This window comes from Oncorhynchus clarkii, chromosome 7 (assembly GCF_045791955.1).
Source record: "Oncorhynchus clarkii lewisi isolate Uvic-CL-2024 chromosome 7, UVic_Ocla_1.0, whole genome shotgun sequence".
Lineage (NCBI taxonomy): Eukaryota > Metazoa > Chordata > Actinopteri > Salmoniformes > Salmonidae > Oncorhynchus > Oncorhynchus clarkii.
The window spans coordinates 68,395,042-68,421,269 of record NC_092153.1 but is presented as its reverse complement, the minus strand read 5'-3'; the positions used below and the strand labels follow the sequence as shown (position 1 = coordinate 68,421,269).

Genomic DNA, 26,228 nt, shown 5'->3' with positions numbered 1-26,228 from the left:
CAGCATATAACCAGACCTACTAGTGTGTATCTGTTCAGTTGTCTTATTAATACTTTACCCACCACCCCCCCCATGTGTTATATTAAGTGTGTGTGTGTGCTGTTTTCTTTCCTTTTACGGCTGATTACATTTTATACTATGGAAATTGTTTATATGAAGGTTGCCGTTCAGTATTATTGTTTAAGGTTATGTACATAGTTTTTCTTCAAAGAATTTGTTCCAAGAATTTCACAGCTGCAGAGGAAATTTGAATAAATATATTGACGACTGAACTAACTTTATGATTTTGTGTTTTGCCTAATAGAACCTAATGTTGACATCTTATATAAGGGATGGCTGTCCTGACAAATACATACAAATGAAGCCACAGACAGTATACCACAGAGTTGTAAAACACTTTTATTGAATGATGATATCATTTTAGCATTTAAAGCTTTTTTCTTTGCAGAGAAATGTGGTTGAGCTGAAAACATTCAAAACCTCAGAAGTATTCAATAAGACACACACTCACATCTATGCATAGTATACTGTATGTGTCATCCAGCAGAGATAAATGATTGGGGGTTATACATGTAGTCATTTGCATATGGATATCTGTTAAACACATCAGCAGACATAATGGAAAGTGTTGTACCGCCTGTTTGTCACGTGTACCTTTTCAAACAGCACTACAGTAGTAAGGCTGCGTTTACAAAGGCAGCCCAATTGGTATCTTTATTCCACTTATTGGTCTTTTGACCAATCACATCAGATTATTTTCACATCAAATCAATATCAGAGCTGATCTAATTGGTCAAAAGACCAATTAGTGAAAAAAATACCAGAATTGGGCTGCCTGTGTGTCTATCATTCTAAGCAGCTGCTCAGGGCTTACTTCTCCGGCAATAAAAACACCTTAAAGCACTCGAGTGAAAACTAGAATGGGTAGAAAACTACACTTCAACGTCATTCAGTCGTCCATCTGGAAAGGACACTTTACAAAGGTATTACTAAAGGGTAACTATATGGGAATGACCTTTTGTAATGACCTTTAAGCATAAGAAGTTACATAGCACTTTTTCAAGAGAATACAATGCTAAGACTTTGAACAAATGGTTAGTGTTCCATAGCTGTACTACTACCACATGGCATAGTAATTAGATGATTTACTAGTTACTCTAGTAAAGTCTCCTGTAGTTACTCCAGTAAAGTGAGAACAAGTTCACACACACACACACACACACACACACACACACACACACACACACACACACACGAAAGTTGAAATTCCATATTTAGGGAAGTTCTAAAATGTACACGAAATTCATGAATAACCAGCGTTATTCATAAAACAGTGGTACCTTTGGAAGTTAAAAATACTATATGGAAAAAAACTGAAGACTAAAATAAGAATCCTTTCTTTAAATACCAGCTTTAGAAAGTCCGGCTGTAAAAAAAATCAAGTAAGTAAGTTGTGAGAGCGAAAGTCCAGATCTTTCCACCATGCAATGAAACAACTTGACATTAAAGAAGGGGGGATTCAAATGTTAAACTACTGTACAGCTCCTGTAGTTCTTTGGGTAAAGGCCGATTCAGACAGCTCAACATACACACACAACCAGCATTAGTTATATCCCTGAAAACTAATACTATTTCAATACAACAGCATTTAGAATCAACCTTATTGAAAATGTCTGTATTATACAAAATTAGAGAAGAAAAATAACTGGGCACAACAAAGGCAGTAAAGGAGAAGTGGTTCTTGCTTATATTTCTAGAGGAGTAGCAAGACCACGATGGAATGTTCTGTCCTTTGTTGAAAATTCTCACTCACTAACTGGTGACATCACAAAAATCCCCAAAATAGAACCCTAAAATAGCAATCGTCTAACTCCTCCCTTGAAGGCAAGCAGTGATCTGATGACATCACAGGGGAAGTGATACAGACTGCTGGGAACCTGCCAGCTCCCAGAGAACAGTAGAGACGTTTTCCTATGAACAGTCTGACTGGTTGAGGAGAGGAATAGGGAGAAGGTTCTGGAGGGGCACAAAGGGGGCGGCTCTACGGCTGTTCAGTGCTGCTGGGAAGGTTAGAGTTAGGCTTCAGCTTTGAGACATTGGGTCCTACTCAATCAAAGCTGCTATCCCGGTTTCTAAGATCAAGTTTTACATTCGCAGAAAGGTCAAACAGTGGTCACAACCGTTTATTCACCGGGTATAATTAATCCTGGTTCAGGAGGCCTGCAGGGAATATACTTACCCCATAAACACAGTTTAACTGAACTGTCGAAATAAACTGATATTTTGCTTTTTTCATATTTGTGGTAATATGAAATAGAACAGTGAAGTGAAGACATCTGGGTGTTGCTGGGAGGTGAGGGGTTCAGGGGGCCATTGCAGTGAAAGTTATTGGGTCACAGTTCATCTCTTACTTCCCTTCATGTAGGAAGGGATGGCTCCCCTGGCTGTCAGACCCTCAAAGCGCTTGTAGGTGTAGTTGATAAAGACCCAGTCCTTATTCTTATAGTCAGCCTCCGCTGCAGCTGCTGCTGCTGGGGACTTGGTGGGAGCTGCTGCAGCTTGGGAGAGAGAAGAGGGAGAGGAAAGAGGGAGTGGAAATAGATAAGGAGAAAGGGAGAGAGCTTTATAGTTGATAGGGTATACTGTACAACCACACACACACACAGAGTCAAAATAATAATCAACTGAGACACAGGAAAATAGTTTCTGCTGAAACTGTCTGTCTTTCTCTCACCTGTGGGTGAAAGGATGTCTGACTCAGGGAACTCATCGAAGTTTGACGTGTCGTCGATGCTTTTAATCTCAATGGGGATCGCTGCAGGTCTCTCCCTGTGATGGGTGACAAAACGCAAAACTGTAGTGAGGCATGGACATTTGGACCACTGAGGTATAAAAACCGTATTGATTTAGATATAAACTGTTCCTTGTAAGTAGTCCCTGTGTACCTGATGTGGTCATAATCGACTCCCTCAAAAAACAGGTTTCTCTTGATCTCCTCCACTCCTGTCGCCCCGATCCGATGGTCTCCCTCACAGCAGAACCTAAGCAGTAAAATAGACATGTTTAGATCCTGAGAACAACCACAGAGGGATATAGAAGTGTGCTTGCCATAGATACAGAACTAGCTTGAGATTACATTGTAACCATTTAGTTGATGTTCATTCTTCTCAAGAGCAACATGCTATGAGTAAGCTACAGAATGTTTATTCATCTGGCTCTATTTTTCAACATGTTGATATGTAGTACTGGTGTTGACCTGAGGATGAGATCCTTGGCCCTCTCTGAGATAGGTACTTCTGGAGGGAACACCAGAGTCTCCTTCCAGTTCATCACTTTCTTATAGGTTTCCTGGGGTGTCTCTGAACAGAAAGGGGGGTAGCCTGGAGAGAGAGAGGGACATTTAGACAGCAATCCTAATTCAATCATAACTTGCGTCAAACTGACATCAATGCGTGATTTACACAAAGGTTTCAGTTACTAATGCCACTCTTAAGTTAGGGCCTGTGTTTCCAATCAACAGATATCCCTCCTACCAATCAACATCTCATACATGATGACCCCCAGGCTCCACCAATCACAGAGCTTGTTGTATCCAGTCTGCATGAACACTTCTGGGGCAATGTAGTCTGGAGTTCCCACAGTGGAGAATGCCTGAGAAATGGTGAGAGGAGAGGAGAGGGGGGAAAAGGAGAGAGGGAGAGGACAGGGGGGAAAGGAGAGAGGGAGAGGAGAGGACAGGGTGGAAAGGAGAGAGGGAGATGAGTAGAGAGGAGAGGGTTAAGGTGCCTGCAGACTAGGTTCTTACTGCAATATTACTGTATGACCCTCTTGAGACACCATAGCAACAACATAGCCAGTAACATTGCTTCAAAATAGTCCGAATTAATCTAAGATAAATCAAGAAATCTGTAATAGATGTTGACGTTTTTGCAGAGGAGGTCTTAGACGGGAAAAAACCTTCAGAACATCAAAATGTCACAAAATGTGACTTTACCTCCATAGCCCAGACAGTAGAACAACCTCCATAGCCCAGACAGTAGAACAACCTCCATAGCCCAGACAGTAGAACAACCTCCATAGCCCAGACAGTAGAACAACCTCCATAGCCCAGACAGTAGAACAACCTCCATAGCCCAGACAGTAGAACAACCTCCATAGCCCAGACAGTAGAACAACCTCCATAGCCCAGACAGTAAAACAACCTCCATAGCCCAGACAGTAGAACAACCTCCATAGCCCAGACAGTAGAACAACCTCCATAGCCCAGACAGTAGAACAACCTCCATAGCCCACACAGTAGAACAACCTCCATAGCCCAGACAGTAGAACAACCTCCATAGCCCAGACAGTAAAACAACCTCCATAGCCCAGACAGTAAAACAACCTCCATAGCCCAGACAGTAAAACAACCTCCATAGCCCAGACAGTAGAACAACCTCCATAGCCCAGACAGTAGAACAACCTCCATAGCCCACACAGTAGAACAACCTCCATAGCCCAGACAGTAGAACAACCTCCATAGCCCGGACAGTAGAACCTCCATAGCCCAGACAGTAGAACAACCTCCATAGCCCAGACAGTAGAACAACCTCCATAGCCCAGACAGTAGAACAACCTCCATAGCCCAGACCGTAAAACAACCTGTAGCTCACAAGTTCAATTTGCATTACCAGAAAAGTCCTGAATTGACCAAATCGACCTCAGACGTTTCTCTAACGATGCCATACACTTGCTGCGGAAATGTAACTGACGTAACAGTGAGTGTGCTGCATATCTCCTTACAGGGACAGGACTCCAACCACCTGCACACCAGATGTGTACTGTACTGTGTCTGTGCTCCTACGCTGCCCTTCCTCACTTCATCCAGAGACAGTCTCTACCGAACAACAGGCTCTCTAGCGTGACAAAATGTATTTTCTTTGGAGCTGCTATACCCTTTCACATGAGAGAACACTTTTTCCTATGAGTAAATAAACACAACCAACACGTTTAAAAAACAGAGGTCATTGTGAAACCGTATACTACAGTCATCCCTGTCGTGTTTATGAGGAGGTTTAAGATAAGCTGAGTAGTAAATGAAGGTAGCCAGAGCTCCATGACACCCACCAGCTGGCGTCTGTTCCTCTTCCAGGTCTCTGCTTTCCTCTTGGAGTTCATGTACTGAGATGCTGTAAAGAAAACATTATTTGTCACAGGCACAACTCAATTACAACTACACACATCGGTGGAAAATGTACGACAAATCATGACAAATAAGTGCCTTCAGAAAGGATTCATACTCCTTGACTTATTCCACATTTTGATGCGTCACAGCCTGAATTCTAGATTGTTATTCTCACTCATTTACACACAATTTCCCATAATGAAAATGTGAACAAAATGTTTTTAGAAATGTTTGTAGATTTATTGAAAATTAAATACAGAAATGTATAATTCACTTAAGTCAATACATGTTAGAATCAACTTTGGCGGCGATTACAGCTGTGAGTCTTTCTGGGTAAGTCTCTAAGAGCTTTGCACACCTGTACAATATTTTCCCCATTATCCTTTTCAAAATGAATTGTTAGATAAACATTTTCAAAACTGTAACTCAGCCGCTCAGGATCATTCACTGTCCTCGGTAAGCAACTCCAGTGTAGATTTGGCCTTGTGTTAGGAAACAGCCTGAAACAGGTTTTCCTAGGAATTTGCCTGTGCTTAGCTCCATTTACTTTATTTTTTTTATCCTGAAAAACTACACAGTCCTTTACAAGCATACCTATAATATGACGCAGCCACCACTATGCCTGAAAATATGGAGAGTGTATTGTGTGTTGTATTTGCCCCAGACACAACACTTTGTACTCAGGACAAAAAGTGAATTGCTTTGCCAAATGTTTTGCAGTATTACTTTATTGCCTTTTAGCAAACAGGATGCATGTTTGTATTCTGTACAGGCTTCCTTCTTTTCATTCTGTAATTTAGGTTAGTATTGGGGAGTAAATACAATGTTGCTGATCCATCCTCAGTTTTCTCCTATCACAGCCATTAAACTCTGTAACTGTTTTAAAGTCACCATTGGCATCGTGGTGAAATCCCTGAGTGGTTTCCTTCCTCTCCGGTAACTGGGTTAGGAAGGATGCCTGTATCTTTGTAGTGACTGGGTGTACTGATACACCATCCAAAGTGTAATTAATAACTTCACGATGCACAAAGGGCTCCCAAATGGCACAGTGGTCTAAGAAAACCTGGTTCGAATCCAGACTACATTGGGGCAAAGAAGTATTTAGTCAGCCACCAATTGTGCAAGTTCTACCACTTAAAAAGATGAGAGGCCTGTAATTTTCATCATAGGTACACTTCAACTATGACAGACAAAATGAGAAAAAAAAATCCAGAAAAATCACATTGTAGGATTTTTAATGAATTTATTTGCAAATTATGGTGGAAAATAAGTATTTGGTCAATAACAAAAGTTTCTCAATACTTTGTTTTATACCCTTGGTTTCAATGACAGAGGTCAAACGTTTTCTGTAAGTCTTCACAAGATTTTCACACACTGTTGCTGGTATTTTGGCCCATTCCTCCATGCAGATCTCCTCTAGAGCAGTGATGTTTTGGGGCTGTTGCTGTGCAGAACGGACTTTCAACTCCCTCTAAAGATTTTCTATTGGGTTGAGATCTGGAGACTGGCTAGGCCACTCCAGGATCTTGAATTGCATTTTACGAAGCCACTCCTTCGTTGCCCGGGCGGTGTGTTTGGGATCATTGTCATGCTCAAAGACCCAGCCACATTTCATCTTCAATGCCCTTGCTGATGGAAGGAGGTTTTCACTCAAAATCTCATGATACATGGCCCCACTCATTCTTTCCTTTACACGGATCTGTCGTCCTGGTCCCTTTGCAGAAAAACAGCCCCAAAGCTTGATGTTTCCACCCCCATGCTTCACAGTAGGTACAGTGCCTTGCGAAAGTATTCGGCCCCCTTGAACTTTGCGACCTTTTGCCACATTTCAGGCTTCAAACATAAAGATTTAAAACTGTATTTTTTGTGAAGAATCAACAACAAGTGGGACACAATCATGAAGTGGAACGACATTTATTGGATATTTCAAACTTTTTTAACAAATCAAAAACTGAAAAATTGGCCGTGCAAAATTATTCAGCCCCTTTACTTTCAGTGCAGCAAACTCTCTCCAGAAGTTCAATGAGGATCTCTGAATGATCCAATGTTGACCTAAATGACTAATGATGATAAATACAATCCACCTGTGTGTAATCAAGTCTCCGTATAAATGCACCTGCATTGTGATAGTCTCAGAGGTCCGTTAAAAGCGCAGAGAGCATCATGAAGAACAAGGAACACACCAGGCAGGTCCGAGATACTGTTGTGAAGAAGTTTAAAGCCGGATTTGGATACAAAAAGATTTCCCAAGCTTTAAACATCCCAAGGAGCACTGTGCAAGCGATAATATTGAAATGGAAGGAGTATCAGACCACTGCAAATCTACCAAGACCTGGCCGTCCCTCTAAACTTTCAGCTCATACAAGGAGAAGACTGATCAGAGATGCAGCCAAGAGGCCCATGATCACTCTGGATGAACTGTAGAGATCTACAGCTGAGGTGGGAGACTCTGTCCATAGGACAACAATCAGTCGTATATTGCACAAATCTGGCCTTTATGGAAGAGTGGCAAGAAGAAAGCCATTTCTTAAAGATATCCATAAAAAGTGTAGTTTAAAGTTTGCAACAAGACACCTGGGAGACACACCAAACATGTGGAAGAAGGTGCTCTGGTCAGATGAAACCAAAATTGAACTTTTTGGCAACAATGCAAAACGTTGTTTGGCGTAAAAGCAACACAGCTGAACACACCATCCCCACTGTCAAACATGGTGGTGGCAGCATCATGGTTTGGGCCTGCTTTTCTTCAGCAGGGACAGGGAAGATGGTTAAAATTGATGGGAAGATGGATGGAGCCAAATACAGGACCATTCTGGAAGAAAACCTGATGGAGTCTGCAAAAGACCTGAGACTGGGACGGTGATTTGTCTTCCAACAAGACAATGATCCAAAACATAAAGCAAAATCTACAATGGAATGGTTCAAAAATAAACATATCCAGGTGTTAGAATGGCCAAGTCAAAGTCCAGACCTGAATCCAATCGAGAATCTGTGGAAAGAACTGAAAACTGCTGTTCACAAATGCTCTCCATCCAACCTCACTGAGCTCGAGCTGTTTTGCAAGGAGGAAAGGGAAACAATTTCAGTCTCTCGATGTGCAAAACTGATAGACATACCCCAAGCGACTTACAGCTGTAATCGCAGCAAAAGGTGGCGCTACAAAGTATTAACTTAAGGGGGCTGAATAATTTTGCACACCCAATTTTTCAGTTTTTGATTTGTTAAAAAAGTTTGAAATATCCAATAAATGTCGTTCCACTTCATGATTGTGTCCCACTTGTTGTTGATTCTTCACAAAAAAATACAGTTTTATATCTTTATGTTTGAAGCCTGAAATGTGGCAAAAGGTCGCAAAGTTCAAGGGGGCCGAATACTTTCGCAAGGCACTGTATGCTGTTCTTTGGATGCAACTCAACATTCTTTGTCCTCCAAACACAACGAGTTGAGTTTTTACCAAAAAGTTCTATTTTGGTTTCATCTGACCATTTGACATTCTCCCAATCTTCTTCTGGATCATCCAAATGCTCTCTAGCAAACTTCAGACGGGCCTGGACATGTACTGGCTTAAGCAGGGGGACACGTCTGGCACTGCAGGATTTGAGTCCCTGGCGGCGTAGTGTGTTACTGATGGTAGGCTTTGTTACTTTGGTCCCAGCTCTCTGCAGGTCATTCACTAGGTCCCCCCGTGTGGTTCTGGAATTTTTGCTCACCGTTCTTGGGATCATTTTGACCCCACGGGGTGAGATCTTGCGTGGAGCCCCAGATCGAGGGAGATTATCAGTGGTCTTGTATGTCTTCCATTTCCTAATAATTGCTCCCACAGTTGATTTTTTCAAACCAAGCAGCTTACCTATTGCAGATTCAGTCTTCCAAGCCTGGTGCAGGTCTACAATTTTGTTTCTGGTGTCCTTTGACAGATCTTTGGTCTTGGCCATAGTGGAGTTTGGAGTGTGACTGTTTGAGGTTGTGGACAGGTGTCTTTTATACTGATAAGTTCAAACAGGTGCCATTAATACAGGTAACAAGTGGAGGACAGAGGAGCCTCTTAAAGAAGCCTCTTACAGGTCTGTGAGAGCCAGAAATCTTGCTTGTTTGTAGGTGACCAAATACTTATTTTCCACCATAATTTGCAAATAAATTCATAAAAAATCCTACAATGTGATTTTCTGGAATTTTTTTCTCATTTTGTCTGTCATAGTTGAAGTGTACCTATGATGAAAATTACAGGCCTCTCTCATATTTTTAAGTGGGAGAACTTGCACAATTGGTGGCTGACTAAATACTTTTTTGCCCCACTGTATATCACAACCAGCTGTGATTGGGAGTCCCACAGGGCAGCGCCCAATTGGCCCAGCGTCACCAGAGTTTGGCCGGTGTAGGCCACCTTTGTAAATAAGAATTTGTTCCTAACTGACTTGCCTAGTTAAATAAATAACAAACAATTTTATTTTTTTTAAAATTTTTAATTTTATTTTTTACTCATCTACCAATAGGTGCCCTTCATTGCGAGGCATTGGAAAACCTCCCTGGTCTTTATTTGAATCTGTGTCTGAAATTTACTGCTCAACTGAGGGACCTACAGATCATTTTATGTGTGGGTACAGAGATGAGGTAGTCATTCAAAAATCACGGGGTAGTGTGTGTTTAGGCCAGCGCCAAAAAAAAAAAAAGATTCAATCAATTTTATATTCAGACTGGGAAAAGTCAAGGGGTGTGAATACTTTCTGAAGGAATTGTATACTGTAAGTTGTATAGTTTTATCAACTGAAATGAATCACGAATGGCTTTATTGTTGTACTCACTGAAGTCATTGGAGATGCTGTGGTTGAGGTTCCTGTAGAACTCTGTCCGATGGGCTTTCTTCAACCCTGTACACAGGCCAAAGTCTGACAGCTTCACATGGCCCTGGAAAACACACACGGTTAGCTGTACTACACTACTTCATGGGGATGTTTCAGTAATACTGTGTGACAACACCAGAGAGTGTTTCTGAAATCACACTTCCTGTGGATGTTTCAGTAATACTGTGCGACAACACCAGAGAGTGTTTCTGAAATCACACTTCCTGTGGATGTTTCAGTAATACTGTGTGACAACACCAGAGAGTGTTTCTGAAATCACACTTCCTGTGGATGTTTCAGTAATACTGTGTGACAACACCAGAGAGTGTTTCTGAAATCACACTTCCTGTGGATGTTTCAGTAATACTGTGTGACAACACCAGAGAGTGTTTCTGAAATCACACTTCCTGTGGATGTTTCAGTAATACTGTGTGACAACACCAGAGAGTGTTTCTGAAATCACACTTCCTGTGGATGTTTCAGTAATACTGTGTGACAACACCAGAGAGTGTTTCTGAAATCACACTTCCTGTGGATGTTTCAGTAATACTGTGTGACAACACCAGAGAGTGTTTCTGAAATCACACTTCCTGTGGATGTTTCAGTAATACTGTGTGACAACACCAGAGAGTGTTTCTGAAATCACACTTCCTGTGGATGTTTCAGTAATACTGTGTGACAACACCAGAGAGTGTTTCTGACATCACACTTCCTGTGGATGTTTCAGTAATACTGTGTGACAACACCAGAGAGTGTTTCTGAAATCACACTTCCTGTGGTGACTGAAACTGTGTGTGGATTTATTAATCTAGACAGGGTCGACAGACAGATCACCACATTATAATGCTGATGTCACTCTCCTGTCTGTGTGTGTGTAATGATGTCATTTCAACCATATTTAAACCTGTGTGTAATGATGTCATTTCAACCATATTTAAACCTGTGTGTAATGATGTCATTTCAACCATATTTAAACTTGTGTGTAATGATGTCATTTCAACCATATTTAAACCTGTTTGTAATTATGTCATTTCAACCATATTTAAACCTGTGTGTAATGATGTAATTTCAACCATATTTAAACCTGTGTGTAATGATGTCATTTCAACCATATTTAAAGTTGTGTGTAATGATGTCATTTCAACCATATTTAAACCTGTTTGTAATTATGTAATTTCAACCATATTTAAACCTGTGTGTAATTATGTAATTTCAACCATATTTAAACCTGTTTGTAATTATGTCATTTCAACCATATTTAAACCTGTGTGTAATTATGTAATTTCAACCATATTTAAACCTGTGTGTAATGATGTCATTTCAACCATATTTAAACTTGTGTGTAATGATGTCATTTCAACCATATTTAAACCTGTTTGTAATTATGTAATTTCAACCATATTTAAACCTGTGTGTAATTATGTAATTTCAACCATATTTAAACCTGTGTGTAATGATGTCATTTCAACCATATTTAAACCTGTTTGTAATTATGTCATTTCAACCAGGTAGTGTGTATGTGTACCTTAGAGTCCAGCAGTACATTGTCAGGTTTGATGTCTCTGTGTATGAAGCCCATCTGGTGTATAGAGTCTATGGCCAGTACCGTCTCAGCCACATAGAACTGAGTCTCCTCCTCTGACAGAGTATCCTTCTTCATCAGCAATGTCATCATGTCACCTGCAGGGAATGCAACACAGACCATCAGCATCACACACACACACAAACACGACTGCAAACATGCACATGGACATGGACAAACATAACACCCACATCTCCAGCAGTGGAGGCTGGTGGAAGGAGCTATAGGAGAATGAGCTCATTGTAATGGCTGGAATGTAATGCATGGAACAGAGTCAAACATGTGGTTTCATATGCGTGATACCTTCCATATATTACATTCCAGCCATTAGAATGAGCCCATCCTCCTATAGCTCCTCCCACCAGCCTCCACTGACCTCCAGGTAGGAACTCCATGAGTAGGTAGAGGTTAATCTTGTCCTGGAAGCTGTAGAACATCTTGACCACCCACAGACTGTCTGCCTGCACCAGGATGTCCCTCTCAGCCCGGATATGGCCCACCTAACATAGAAATACAACACAGATCATACAGAATTAACAGACATATTCTCTCTACACTCATTAGCACTGAGCGAATAGTGCTTTTTGAGGTCGGGCGTTTTCGGTTCGATTATTAAAAAAAATAGTTTTGGTTACGATTATTTTTAAACATTAAATTAATTAAGAAATAATGACATTAAATCTATTTCAGATTTGATTTATGGAAATTCCAAAGGAAAAAATATTTAACATTCAACTGTCAAAACATTGAAAATTTTCCATTGTCTCTGTCAGGTCCACACTGAGCAGACATCAATAAATACAATATTTCAGTTGTGTGTTTAACTTCCTTTTTTATTTCATTACTTTATTATTTTCCATTCCAAGTCATCTCTGCTCCGGCAGTAGCAACCAGCCAGCCAGACAACGTTGTCTCTGCTCGGGCAGTAGCAACCAGCCAGCCAGACAACGTTATATCTCTGCTCCGGCAGTAGCAACCAGCCAGCCAGACAACGTTATATCTCTGCTCGGGCAGTAGCAACCAGCCAGCCAGACAACGTTATATCTCTGCTCGGGCAGTAGCAACCAGCCAGCCAGACAACGTTATATCTCTGCTCGGGCAGTAGCAACCAGCCAGCCAGACAACGTTATATCTCTGCTCGGGCAGTAGCAACCAGCCAGCCAGACAACGTTATATCTCTGCTCGGGCAGTAGCAACCAGCCAGCCAGACAACGTTATATCTCTGCTCGGGCAGTAGCAACCAGCCAGCCAGACAACGCCATATCTCTGCTCCGGCAGTAGCGCACGCACGCACGCACGCACGCACGCACGCACGCACGCACGCACGCACGCACGCACGCACGCACGCACGCACGCACGCACGCACGCACGCACGCACGCACGCACGCACGCACGCACGCACGCACGCACGCACGCACGCACGCACGCACGCACGCACGCACGCACGCACGCACGCACGCACGCACGCACGCACGCACGCACGCACGCACGCACGCACGCACGCACGCACGCACACACACACACACACACACACGCACGCACGCACGCAGCACGCACGCACGCACGCACGCACGCACGCACGCACGCACGCACGCACGCACGCACGCACGCACGCACGCACGCACGCACGCACGCACGCACGCACGCACGCACGCACACACACACACACACACACACACACGCAGTACTAAAAGTTTACTTGTTCAATGAATCGGAAGAAGAAAAAGAGTTAGATGTTTTCTGTTATCCATTATCTCACTAGGAACAACTTAGTAGTAACTGTAGTTCTGACTGCGCTATTCTTTCTTTTTGCAACATGAAATCACTATCAGTTAGCATGTGGAACATTCAGGGCCTAAACTCATCAACCTTTGGACTGAAGAGTTTAGCACTGGAGTTAAATCTTAAAGATGTTGACATCATCATTCTGCAGGAGACATGGTGTAAGGCTGACATTGTCACTCACTGCCCCACAGGCTACAGAGAGGTAATTGTGCCGACACAGAAACACAGCTCTGTCAATAGAGGCAGAGACTCTGGAGGATTGATAACTTGGTACAAATCCAAACTACTAAATCTAATTGATCCCCTCAAAATTTGTAAATATCACATTCGGTTAAAACTGAAAAACATGATATTCCCCACCCTCGAGGAACAGACGTGCCATTTCCAGGCTCAGGGAAATGTGCTCATCTGTGGGGATACAAATGTGCACACAGGACCCCTACCTGATCTAACGACCACAAGGGGGGACAGCTTTATTACAGGCCATACTGTTTCTAACTGTCTTTATCTCCCCATAGAAACAACAGTGACAGCACCATCAACAAAAACGGAAGGGATCTGTTGCAGCTCTGCAGAAGCCTGGGTCTGTACTTTGTCAATGGTAGGTTACGGGGGGGGGGACTCTTTGGGGAGATTCACCTACTGCTCACCTCTTGGCCACAGCACAGTAGACTATATGATCACAGACATTGACCCTTTCTCTCTCAGCTCATTCACTGTCAAGCCACTAACACCTCTGTCTGATCACAGCCAAATTACCTTGTTCCTCAAAACCACACATTCACAGCCAAATTACCTTGTTCCTCAAAACCACACATTCACAGCCCAGACGAATACCAGAAAGCAACCAGTAACCAAAAAATCCAAACACTCTTAGATAACCTTCTGGATACCACACCCACTCAGAGTAAAACAACAAAAAAAAAAGATATATTCAGGAAAACTGCAAAAGAAGCACAACTGAAATTGATTTAAAAAAAAAGATAAAAAAAGACCACAGATGACAACTGGTTTGATGCAGATTGTAAAATTATAAGGAATAAACTTAGAACACCATCCAACCAAAAGCACAGAGACCCAAATAATGGTGAATTACGCCTTCATTACTGTGAGACTTTAAAACTCTATAAAACGTACACTCGTAACCAAAAAAGCACAGTACAACAGCAAACAGCTGACACTAATTGAGGAGTCCATAAACACATCAACTTCTGGCAAAATTGGAAAAACCTAAATAAGAATCGAAACTAGAGGAATTAGAGATACAAAATGGACAACCCATTTTAAAACACTACAACACTGTTCAAATTGACACAAACGCAGAACAATGCCAAATTCATGAGAAGTTGAATGGAATTCATGAGAAGTTGAATTACTGACCAGCTGCTCAATAAGAAACTTCAGGCCCTCACATTTAAAAAAGCATGAGGACCTGATGGCATCCTAAACGAGATGCTCAAATTAACTAGTGCAACATTTCAATTGGCTATATTGAAACTGTTTCATTTGATCCTGAGTGTAGGTTATTTCCCTGGAATCAAGGACTCATAACCCCAATCTTTAAGAACGGAGACAAATTTGACCCTAACAATTACAGAGGCATTTGTGTGAACAGTAACCTGGGGAAGGTAGTATTATAAATGTAAGAGTTCTAAACTTCCTTAATAAGCACAATGTCTTGAGTAAAAGCCAAATTGAATTTATACCAAAACATTGCATGACCGATCATATTTACACCCGACACAACCTGATAGACAAACATGTCCACCAAAATAATACCGAAATATACGCTTGCTTTATCGACTTCCGAAAAGCATTTGATTCTATTTGGCATACAGGACTGTTCTACAAAAGTATTGAAAATGGTGTAGGGGTAAAATATATGACATAATTAAATCAATGTATACTGTCAATACATGCAGCATTAAAATGGGCAAGAAAACAACATAATTATTTAACCAGGGAAAGGGCCTTCGCCAGGGTTGCAATCTGAGCCCTGCACTCTCCAATATTTACATCAACGAATTGGCCACTATTCTAGAAAATCCACGTGTGTTCTGGTGTTAGTCTCCACAATTCAGAGGTTAAATGCCTGCTCGTCGCAGATGACCTGTGCCTGCTGTCACCCACAGCACTTGGCCTACAGCAGAGCCTAGACCTGTGAGAACAGTACTGCCAGACCTGGGACCTGGCAGTAAACCCCAAAAATACAAAAATAAATGATTTTCCAGAGAAGATCCAGATCTCAGGAAATTAGTTCTCAATTGGTACAAAATATATAGAGTACTGCACACAGTGCAATTACTTATGTTTAAAAATAAGCTCAATTGGACACCTTAATGAGGCAGTGAATGAATTGAGAAAGCACGCAGGGCATTCTACGCCATTAAAAAGCTAATTCAGGCCTCCCGAGTGGCGCAGTGGTTTAAGTGTGAGATTCTGGGTTTGAGTCCAGGCTCTGTTGTAGCCAGCCGCAACCAGGAGACCCATGGCGCAGTGCAAGCTGACACGGTCGCCAGGTGTACAGTGTCCTCCGACACATTGGTGCGGCTGTTTTCCGGGTCAAGTGGGCATTGTGGCAAGAAGCAGTGCGGCTCGGTTGGGTCGTGCTTCAGAGGACGCACGGCTCTCGACCTTCACCTCTCCCGAGTCCGTACGGGAGTTGCAGAGATGAGACAAGACTGTAACTACCAATTGGATACCACGAAATTGGGGAGAAAAAGGGGTAAAAAGTTTGTAAAAAAGAAAAAAGCTAATTCTAATTGAAATACCTATTAATATTTGGCTACAACTAATTGAATGTGTCATTGAACCAATTTATGACAGCGAGGTGTGGGGTCCACTTGCAAAACAAGATTTCCACCAATGGGACAAACACCCCATTAAAATCCTGCATGCAGTGTTCTGTAAGATTCTCCTACATGTCCAGGGGAAAACTACAAACAATGCATGCAGGCCAGAATTAGGCCAACACCCACTAATAATAACAACTTAAAAGAGAGCAAATAAGTTTTAGAAAAATCTAAAATACAGTGACCCCCTCTCATATCATTACCAAGCCCTGCAATGCCAAGAGCTGAGCAAAGAAAAGAGCCCCCTCATCCAGCTGGTCCTGGGGCGGAGTTCACAAACCTGTTCTACTAACACACTGAAGTCCCAGGACCAGAACATCCAATCAATCAGAATAAACCAAATTACAACACAGTCAAAATAAAACTACACTGCTTATTGGGAAACACAAGCACAAAGCAAAATACAGTGCTAGCTGGCCCTAAATTGACTGAAGACAGTGGCTAACTATTTACCCATGGTTACTGATCAAAACCTTGACAAAGTACAGGCTCAGTGAGCACAGCCTTGACATTGAGAAGGGTAGACACAGGAAAACCGGGCTCCCTGTAGAGGAAAGGCTGTGCAACCACTGCACCTTTGCAGAACCTGAGACAGAGCTGCATTTCCTGACAACATTTAAAAAATATATAAAACAATTAGAGAGTGTAATTTCCCCAAATTGGAAACCCTTATTCAAGATTTCAAAAACCTCTCTGATGAGAATAGGCTACCCGTCCTGTTGGGGGAGGACACAGAGAGCTGTGGGTTGGCAGCGCACTACATTGCTGCCTGCCATAAGATGAGGAACAGTGTCTAGCAGACCAATCAACCTGCACATGTCCTTTATGCTTATTGTTATTGTTCAATGTCTGGTTACCCTTGATTATTGTTATTGCTCTTGTCTTGTTGACAATATTGTAAATATGCAAAGTAAGTTTGGCAATATGTACATTGTTACGTCATGCCAATAAAGTACATTGTATTGAGAGACAGAGAGCAAGACGGAGAGAGAGAGAGACAGACCGAGAGAGACAAAAGGGAGAGACGGAGAGACAGAAGGGGGAGACAGAGGGAGAGACAAAATGAGACCGAGAGGTGGAGAGAGACACACACACCTGTTCCTTCTCCAGCATATCGGCCTTGCGCAGGATCTTCATGGCGTAGATGTGGCCTGTGTCCTTCTTCTGGACCAGACGCACCTGGAAGTCAGGGGACAAAGGTCAAAGTTGAGCCAACATGGCAGCAAGAAGTTCACGAGGTCATAGCCAATGCAAGGGCATTTACACTACCGTCATCAATACATTTTCTGAAACAGTGGATTAGGCAGTTGTGCGTTTTTTGTGTTCAGACGTGTTCAGAATTCTAATAGCTTCATGTATGCTTACCTCTCCAAAAGCTCCTCGACCAATCACCTTGAGGGACTCAAAGTCATCCAATCCCAGCCTGGTTCTCTTCAGCCTCAGGAACTCTGTCTCCTTACGCGCGTGCTGGGAGCGCCGAATACGCTTCTGCAACACAGGTTGTGTGTAAGTGTGTGTGTGTGTGTGTGTGTGTGAGCACGTGCCACTGCTAGAACTATACTCGCCTCTTCATCAGGCAGCCCCTCCTCCTCCATCACCATCTCCAGCTTCTGTTGCCTGGCAACGAAATAGGGGTTGAGGGTCAAGAGGCAAAGGTTATGGTCAAATATGCTGAGTCAAGAAGACACCTCCCAACCTACTGATCACTACACTACCTGCTGTTTCATTTCTACAGGACAGTTATGGAGGAACGGTAACAGAATTGGAATGGCCCATTCATACATTCTCAAAGAGAAACAAACCATAAACATTGGTGGGTAGGTTGAGCTGTGACCAATGTTCCCTCCAAGCTGCATGCAAGCGCATAGCTCCCCCAGGACTGCCCCGCAGAAGAAATAGCAGCCCGCGTAGAGAAGCACGAGATTGAACTGCACTCAACTTTCTAGAGTTTTCCCCGTTAGTTAACACTATCAACGTTTCCCTTTACTGTGGGAATTAATAAATAATAAAAGCCACTTTCAATGCAACAAACCCGAAACAAAATAAACTATGTAAGACTTAGCATGCAAAACTAACTATGCAAGAGTTTTTGCTGTAAGAGTTGAAAAACAGAGTAGGATTCTATTGCATTGACAGGCAAAACTGAGGCCTGTACTCTTCACAGAACGGTAAGCCATACCGCAGATGGCCTATATGCACATAGACCATTGCCATATATGGATCTGTGCCATTCACTTTGAACTGGACTGTGTTTACAGCATGAGAAGTCGTGAGTTGATCCGCATGTTTTGAGATCAAAGCTAGAGCTACATGTAGCCAGGTGTGTACATTTGACCTTTACTAGTTAGGAACTTATTAACATAGTTATAGATCATTTGTAGTCAGCAATGGGGGAGTGGTTGCTCCCTACAAGATCAAAAAACATGTGCATTTCTAGCCATCTTTGAAAAGCGAGTCAGGTAAAGAACAGTGTTGTATTTTGAGACAGGCTTGAATACGCTATGTAGCCAATAGGCAGAAGGTATCATTATTTGTCTTATTCTCTGTAATAATGGTATGGGAATAATGATGCATTCTATTTTGTGGTTTCTTGCATCAAACAACACAACAACATTTTCAGTCACCTTGTCTGAAAGACAACTGGAATAAACAGGTTAATGTCAAGCCATGATGTTTTTTCAAAAGTCTCATGGAATGTAGGGTGGGGCGGCAGGGTAGCCTAGTGGTTAGAGCGTTGGACTAGTAACCGGAAGGTTGCGAGTTCAAACCCCCGAGCTGACAAGGTACAAATCTGTCGTTCTGCCCCTGAACAGGCAGTTAACCCACTGTTCCCAGGCCGTCATTGAAAATAAGAATTTGTTCTTAACTGACTTGCCTGGCTAAATAAAGGTAAAATAAAAAAAAAAAAAAAATAAAAATGTAGGCCTACATTGAACACCACATATTGGCTGCAACTGTAGGCTGTACAATTCAACAGCTATTTCCATGTTAAAAATGCTATGGGATGCATTTTCTCCATGGTTTTTGATGGTAGGCCACTCTGGTAGGTCTACATTATGATCAAATACCCACAGTAGCCTACTTGACCAAACGGGTACAGCTTCAGTGTTCACAGCAAACGCGCGCCAGAAGTTGCACAGAATTTTCACAACATTCAAGTTTGGCTCAGCAGACCTTAAATTCGCTCAGTGCCTAATTTTTTTTTGAGGGAACATTGGCTGTAACTGGGAGTTTGCTTTGGGAATAACTTCCTTTTCAGACGTCTGTAACGGCTTCTAGCCCCTGAGCTAACTGTATAAAACACTGTCTCTCTCTTCCTTCCTCTTTCTTTTTCTCAACCATACACATACTCTCTTCCTAATAAGGGGTTTCCATAAAGAAATGGTGTGATAAAGTTACAGTCCACCAACACTCACTCACTCACACACACACATACACACACACACACACACAGGGGCTCTAAGCAGAGAGAGATCACGTGATGTGTCACACCTCTACTCTCTTCTCCTCGTTTGTGGCAAGCCACTGTGCTGCCTTCTTAGCTTCTGACATTTCAGGAATCATCTTTGCTTTTCAGAGTTCCAGTTTGTGTGAGCATGGTGCAGAACACCCACCTCATCTCTCTCTCCTCATGCTGGTCTATCAGGTTACAGTAGAAGTTCTCCAGGGTCACCATAGCCATGTTCACTCTCTCCTTGGTGTGGTTACTCATCGAGGAACATGAGGAATGACCCCTCGTTGCCATGGTTACCTACCCCCCCCCCACACACACACACACACACACACACACACAATTAGTGTAAAGTGTCCTATGCCCTACTGTCTACAGATGTCCCCTATTATGTAGCCTCCAGCTGGTCACCACATCTCTCTGATGGATATGAGTGATAGATAGCATAACTGATGGCGCTAAATTGAACCACAAATTCACAATAAAAATTATACCAAATTGATTCATTAATTTTTGCGCCTTTCAAATATCATACCATGAAAAGATGCCCATATTATGCCAACTTAAAAGGTGGGGTAAAATAATTGGTTATTCTATATTACAGTGAACTTTGAGTGCATATAACTAAAGTTTTCCACAAACAAAATGGCAGGTAGTACATCATTAATACAGTGTGATGACTATTGCCTAAGTCAATTCTAATTCAATTTTAACACAGTAAAAATGGATGGTAAATATTCTCACGTGTTCCACTGGTAGATCAACAATACAGTGTGATTAACCCGAGGGTGCAAAGCTGGCATCAAAGCAAAGGGTGACTACTTTGAAGAATCTCAAACATATTTTGATTTGTTAAACAATTTATTGGTTACTACATGATTCCATATGTGTTATTTCATAATGTTGATGTCTTCACTATTATTCTACAATGTAGAAAATAGTAAAAATAAAGACAAACCCTGGAATGAGTAGGTGTGTTCAAACTGACTGGTACTGAATATATATATGAATTTATATTTTTTAAGAACTCAGTCCAGCTTTCAACTTACTCTTGAAAGTTGTAATAATAGAATGCATAAGGTGCTATTTGGGTAGTGCATCAAGTTTTCCTCTTAGAGAGCTATTTATATCTTGTCATAAATGCCCAAGTCAACTATCTCATATCAGCTAATGTTTTTAGCTAGGTTTTGTTAGCCTATACAGTTTGTTCTAATGTTTGAGTCACTCAAATATCACATGAATAGACATTAGAAATTGCAAAATGTATAGAATTGCAAGAAAATGTACTTAAAAACTGCCAAATTGTCTCTGCACCCCCTGACAAAATGTGTAGAATTGCCAGAAATAAGCTTTAAACCTGCAACATTTTCTCTCCGCCAACAAGAGGGGTGTGAACAGCAGAATGTTCCCCAATGCTGGAAGAGGGTCCTGAGTGAAAAAGTTTGGTAACCCCTGCTGTAGAGTAGGAATGATGGAGGGGAAAACTAAATGGCATTTTTTCCCTACCAGAAATTAGTATAGGAGATTTCTTAAGGCTTCTAATCTTATGCCTATATTTATATAACTCTGTGTATTATTGCACAAAAAAATGTATTTAAACTTTGTAAAAGTTAGGGCAGGGAGGAAGGGGTGGGTTATAACCATAAATATTGCTTTATTCCAAATGGACACCTACTCCCTAGGCACTTCAAGTAGATCTTCTCCAGTCCACTCATGTACAATTATTCATGTACAACACACCTATACAATTATTGGCACCATTCACAAACCAATTTGTTAATTCACCACAAAATCAACATTTTGCCATTTCCATCTCAGTCTCCTGACTTTATTCCCATTTCAAACCTGTGATTTCAATTAAAGAGGGGGGCCCATAAGCGCAGACGAAGGATATCAAGGATCTGGAAAGAACCTGTATGGAGGAATAGAGGAATACAGATCGCTCCTAATGTGTTCCCTGCCCGGCCAAACTGAGCAGAGAAAGGCCTTGGTCAGGGAGGTGACCACGAACCTGATGGTCACTCTCACAGAGCTACAGAGTTCCTCTGTGGACATGGGAGAACCTTACAGAAGGACAACCATCTCTGCAGCACTCCACCAATCAGGCCTTTATGGTAGAGTGGCCAGACGGAAGCCACTCCTCAGTAAAAGGCACATGACAGCCCGCTTGGAGTTTGCCAAAAGGCACCTAAAGACTCTCAGGCCATGAGAAACAAGATTCTCTGGTCTGATGAAACCAAGATTTAACTATTTGGCCTGTATGCCAAGCATCAAGTCTGGAGGAAACCTGGCACCATCCCTACGGTGATGTATGGTGGTGTTTTTCAGTGGCAGGGACTGGGAGACGAGTCAAGATCGAGGCAAAGATGAACGCAGCAAAGTACAGAGAGATCCTTGATGAAAACCTGCTCCAGCGCGCTCAGGACATTCAAGTGTCTGAATATCCTTGAGTGGCCCAGCCAGAGCCTGGACTTGAACCCGATCTAACATATCTGGAGAGACCTGAAAATAGATGTGCAGCAACACTCCCCATCCAACCTGACAGAGCTTGAGAGAATATGCTGGGAAGAATGTGAGAAACTCCCCAAATACATGTGTGCCAAGCTTGTTGCGCCATACCTAAGAAGTCTCAAGGCTGTAAACGCTGCCAAAGGTGCTTCAACAAAGTACTGAATAAAGTGTCTGAATACTTATGTAAATGTAATATTTCAGGGTTTTTTTTATTTATAAATTAGCAAAAATTTCAAAAACCTGTTTTTGCTTTGTCATTATGGGGTATTGTGTGAAGAGTGATGAGGGGGAAACTGTTTTCCTCAATTTTAGAATAAGGCTGTAACGTAGCAAAATGTGGAAAAAGTCAAGGGGTCTGAATACTTTCCGAATGCACTGTATATCTTTTTTGCATATATCTTTTTTTATACATTTCCCTTTATTATTTTCCCCTAACTCTACCTCCCCTAATTGGAGTAAACCTAGTGGGCAACAATACTTAGGCTTCTACTTCCAGCTTATACATACATTTTACAGACATGGTAAATGGTAGACTTTCCATTAGTTATCTATTTTGTTGTCTTTTTTTATTTTCTAATCCCACCCTTCAGCTACCCTTAAACCCGCCTATTTATCTCTAAAAACCATCCAGTCTTGACTTCTACTTGCCATATATTTTTCAACTGTGCTGTGATGTTTCACAAAAGTTCTGAACCTGTCTATACGCATAGTTCCACAGATTCTAAATTAAAAGATGAACACCTTTACAAAAAGTACTATTATATTATTGATCGACTGACCATGGCTTTTCAAGACACCCAGCAGAGCAATTTGCAAAGATAGCTTTAAATTAATGTTGTGATTTTTCAACCGTTCCTGAATCTGCTACCAAAAACAAGCTACATATGGGCAGTACCAAAACAAGTGATCAAATGATTCTGTCTCTTCGCAGCTAAAGCTGCAGAGCTGGGATGGTTGTATCCATATATATATATATATATACACACATATATATATATACACATATATATATATATATATATATATATATATATATATATATACACATATACATATATATATATACACATATACATATATACATATATATACATATATACATATACACATATATATATACACACACATATATATATACACATATACATATATACATATATATATAAGATTATTATGGTTGCAAGAATTCTGTATAATTTAAATTGAAAAAAGTGTTTAAATCCAGCGTTGTTTTGTGTATCAGTTCATAAACCCTTTGCCATAGAATCAGCACATCAAATATCTCTTCCCAACTATTTTGCAACCGGTCTGGCACAGCCGTCAATTATTTGGTCCTTAAATGGAACTGGTATGCTTTTATATATTTGCTATACTCAGTGTATGATATGCAGCTGCTTTGTAAAAATATGTATGGCTTTTTCCCAAATTAATTTATGATCAGATACTTCAGTTGTAACTGATTTTGCTGCTCTAAATGTTTACAATTGCTAGACAACTTTAGCACAGTCCCAAACTTAGACTATCCTCTTTTTTAACAACAGGCTGTATAGAAATCAAAATGTATCCGGTGCTGCAGCGCAGCATCTGCTCATTCGTTGTCATGCTCTGTTGTGGTATTTAAAAAATGTCTGCTTGTCTCCAGTCATGAGGTGTGTTTATAAAAGGCATTTTTTACTCAGACCGCAAATAAGATGATAGATTCATGCATGGATTTATTATAATGTAGTTATTTTCAACTCTACCCTTGTCCTCAGTGGTCTGCAAATCCACAACCGTCTGGCTACTTTGTAATGTAATGCTTACAAAACAAAGTACATTTTCTGAAGCTTCATATCTAAGGCTCTGTTCTGTCCTAGGAGTGAGGGTAAACGTAGGCATGTTCTCTGCTATCCACTTTATGTTTTTATTATAATTTTGGGTATGGGGGGGTTCACTTTCTTATTTTCAAGCGTTCAGGGATGGTCGGGTAAAAATATATTTTCCTGAAGGGAGGGCCATCCATGTTCATTTTCAGAGGTCAACTGTTCTCCTGGTATCGTTCATTATAAATAATGTACAGTCCCTAATCTACTAATCTTCTATAAAGCCCCACAGTGGAGTCACCTCTTCCTAGAGAGAGCCCCCCCACGTTCCTATGCTGTCCCTTAAGACAACATAGTCACATTAATTTCTATAAAGCCCCACAGTGGAGTCACCTCTTCCTAGAGAGATTTAAACGGTTATGAAAACGTCACGCCAGGGTAAGCCTACACGAAACACAGTCCTTATTTTAAGTGTTTCTAAAATCCCCTATGGGGAAAATGAATGGTGAAAAACATTTCCTTGTTTAACCGCTAGGTTTTATGGGTATTACAACTCACACTGTGTATTCTGTGGACAAAACACACACATATGTCCCCTGTCTCTTTCGCGAATGTTGAATATAATTCCATTTGAACTTGTTGTCCGCCGATTTTTTCATTTTGTGTGTAGAAATTTGAGACAAAGAATCGACAGTAAAGTACTTTCAAACCGAATCTAAAACGAGGGTCTCTGTGTGTGGCTATCACGATTTGTATCACACGCACAAGACGGAAGTACCGCGATGCATGAACAACTTCAGTTGTACAAAACAGAACTCAACAGCGTTTGGAGTAAACACCATAGAGCCTTTGTTTTACTATTAAAGACTAATGTGATCACAGTGTGATTGTCAGTCAAGAGAGATGAGCCTTTGTTTTACTCTTACGGTATCTAACATTATCACAACTTTCTAAAGTAGCCTAAATCTCAATTTCTCCCACGCAAAGTATCAATAAAACAACGTTCATAAAGTAAGTTCGTATGGTACATCTACAACGTGTACATGATCATTGTCAAATTAAATGTTACTCTCACCTCCTCCGTTATGGTATTAATCGTTGAAATTCAATTCGGATCTGTTCCTCTCGTCTGATGACGGTCGGTATCCACTCGTAATTACGGGAAGTGAAGTGCCCCTCCCCGCGCAGTTCCAAATTATCCCGGGCCATGTTCGGGTGGGCTACTCGGGTCATATTCAGGTAACGATGATGTTGTTAGTCTGACCCTTAGAATTCAAAGAGGAATGGCAGAATTATTTGGGTTTCAAATATTACTATAACATACCCTACCTACTATGTGATGAAACCTCAAAGATCAATTTAAATTGTATTTGTCACATGCGCCGAATACAACAGGTGTTGTAGACCTTACCGTGAAATGCTTACTAAAAAAAGTAAAGTGACTATGCATAGATAATAAACAGCAGAGTAAATCCCTCTAAAGATGAGGATTCCCGAGTGGCGCAATACAAGAGCCGTCTCTACAGTCCCTGGTTCGAATCCAGGCAGTATCCCATTGGGCTGCGGACAATTAAGCCCAGCATCGTCCAGGTTTGGCCGAGGTAGGCCATCATTGTAAATAAGCATTTGCTCTTAACTGACTTGCCTAGTTAAATAAATAAAAATATTCACAATCTCTGTCAAAACGTGTCCTATATATGATACTGGTTTTTATTTTTTATTATCCATTTGCTTATTTCATCCTTTGACATTCACGTGGTGTACAGGTCTGATCATCATATGATAATTTATTTTGAGTGATACTCTTGTCTATTGTTTGTCTCAGGTGTAATTTGTGCAACGTTTCCAACAATACTTATTCCTGCGTACATGGACAGTAGGTGATGTGATATGTCTGCAATAAAGTAACCTTGAAAGCCCATTTTGTTTGAAGGCAGGTAAGTAACTGTTCAATTATCATAAATCCGCTAAACAAATTTCAGAGGCACGCAACAATTAAATCTCGAACAAGGTTATGACATTATTTGTAAATGCTGTCTTTTTTTTTTGTTTTTTTTTTACACACAATGAAAAATGCAGGTTGACGTTCTTGAACACGCTGTGTTCTCGACTGCTACGGAAGTGCGGTGTTTTTCCGACAGTGTTATCATCAGCCAAAGATTATGGATATGCTGACAAGATAGGTCTACATGTCTTTCAGCCCCAACAATGGGAACATAATAACAAATAATTTGTAGACT

At 41.3% G+C, this 26,228-nt stretch overlaps 1 protein-coding gene across 1 annotated transcript; it reads right to left on the bottom strand.

The window, feature by feature from the left end:
• Positions 1 to 383: 383 nt before the first annotated feature.
• LOC139413727 (serine/threonine-protein kinase 38-like) lies at positions 384 to 25,155 on the bottom strand. Its single transcript, XM_071161423.1, has 14 exons — positions 25,064 to 25,155; positions 19,839 to 19,975; positions 17,790 to 17,841; positions 17,590 to 17,712; positions 17,320 to 17,403; positions 11,964 to 12,087; positions 11,531 to 11,685; positions 9,967 to 10,069; positions 5,107 to 5,168; positions 3,534 to 3,651; positions 3,257 to 3,380; positions 2,946 to 3,041; positions 2,735 to 2,829; positions 384 to 2,558 (listed from the first exon to the last, which is right to left on the bottom strand). The coding sequence occupies exons 2-14, from the start codon at positions 19,967 to 19,969 to the stop codon at positions 2,401 to 2,403; spliced, it is 1,425 nt and encodes a 474-aa protein (XP_071017524.1). The 5' UTR covers positions 19,970 to 19,975; positions 25,064 to 25,155; the 3' UTR covers positions 384 to 2,400.
• Between the last annotated feature and the right edge of the window lie 1,073 nt (positions 25,156 to 26,228).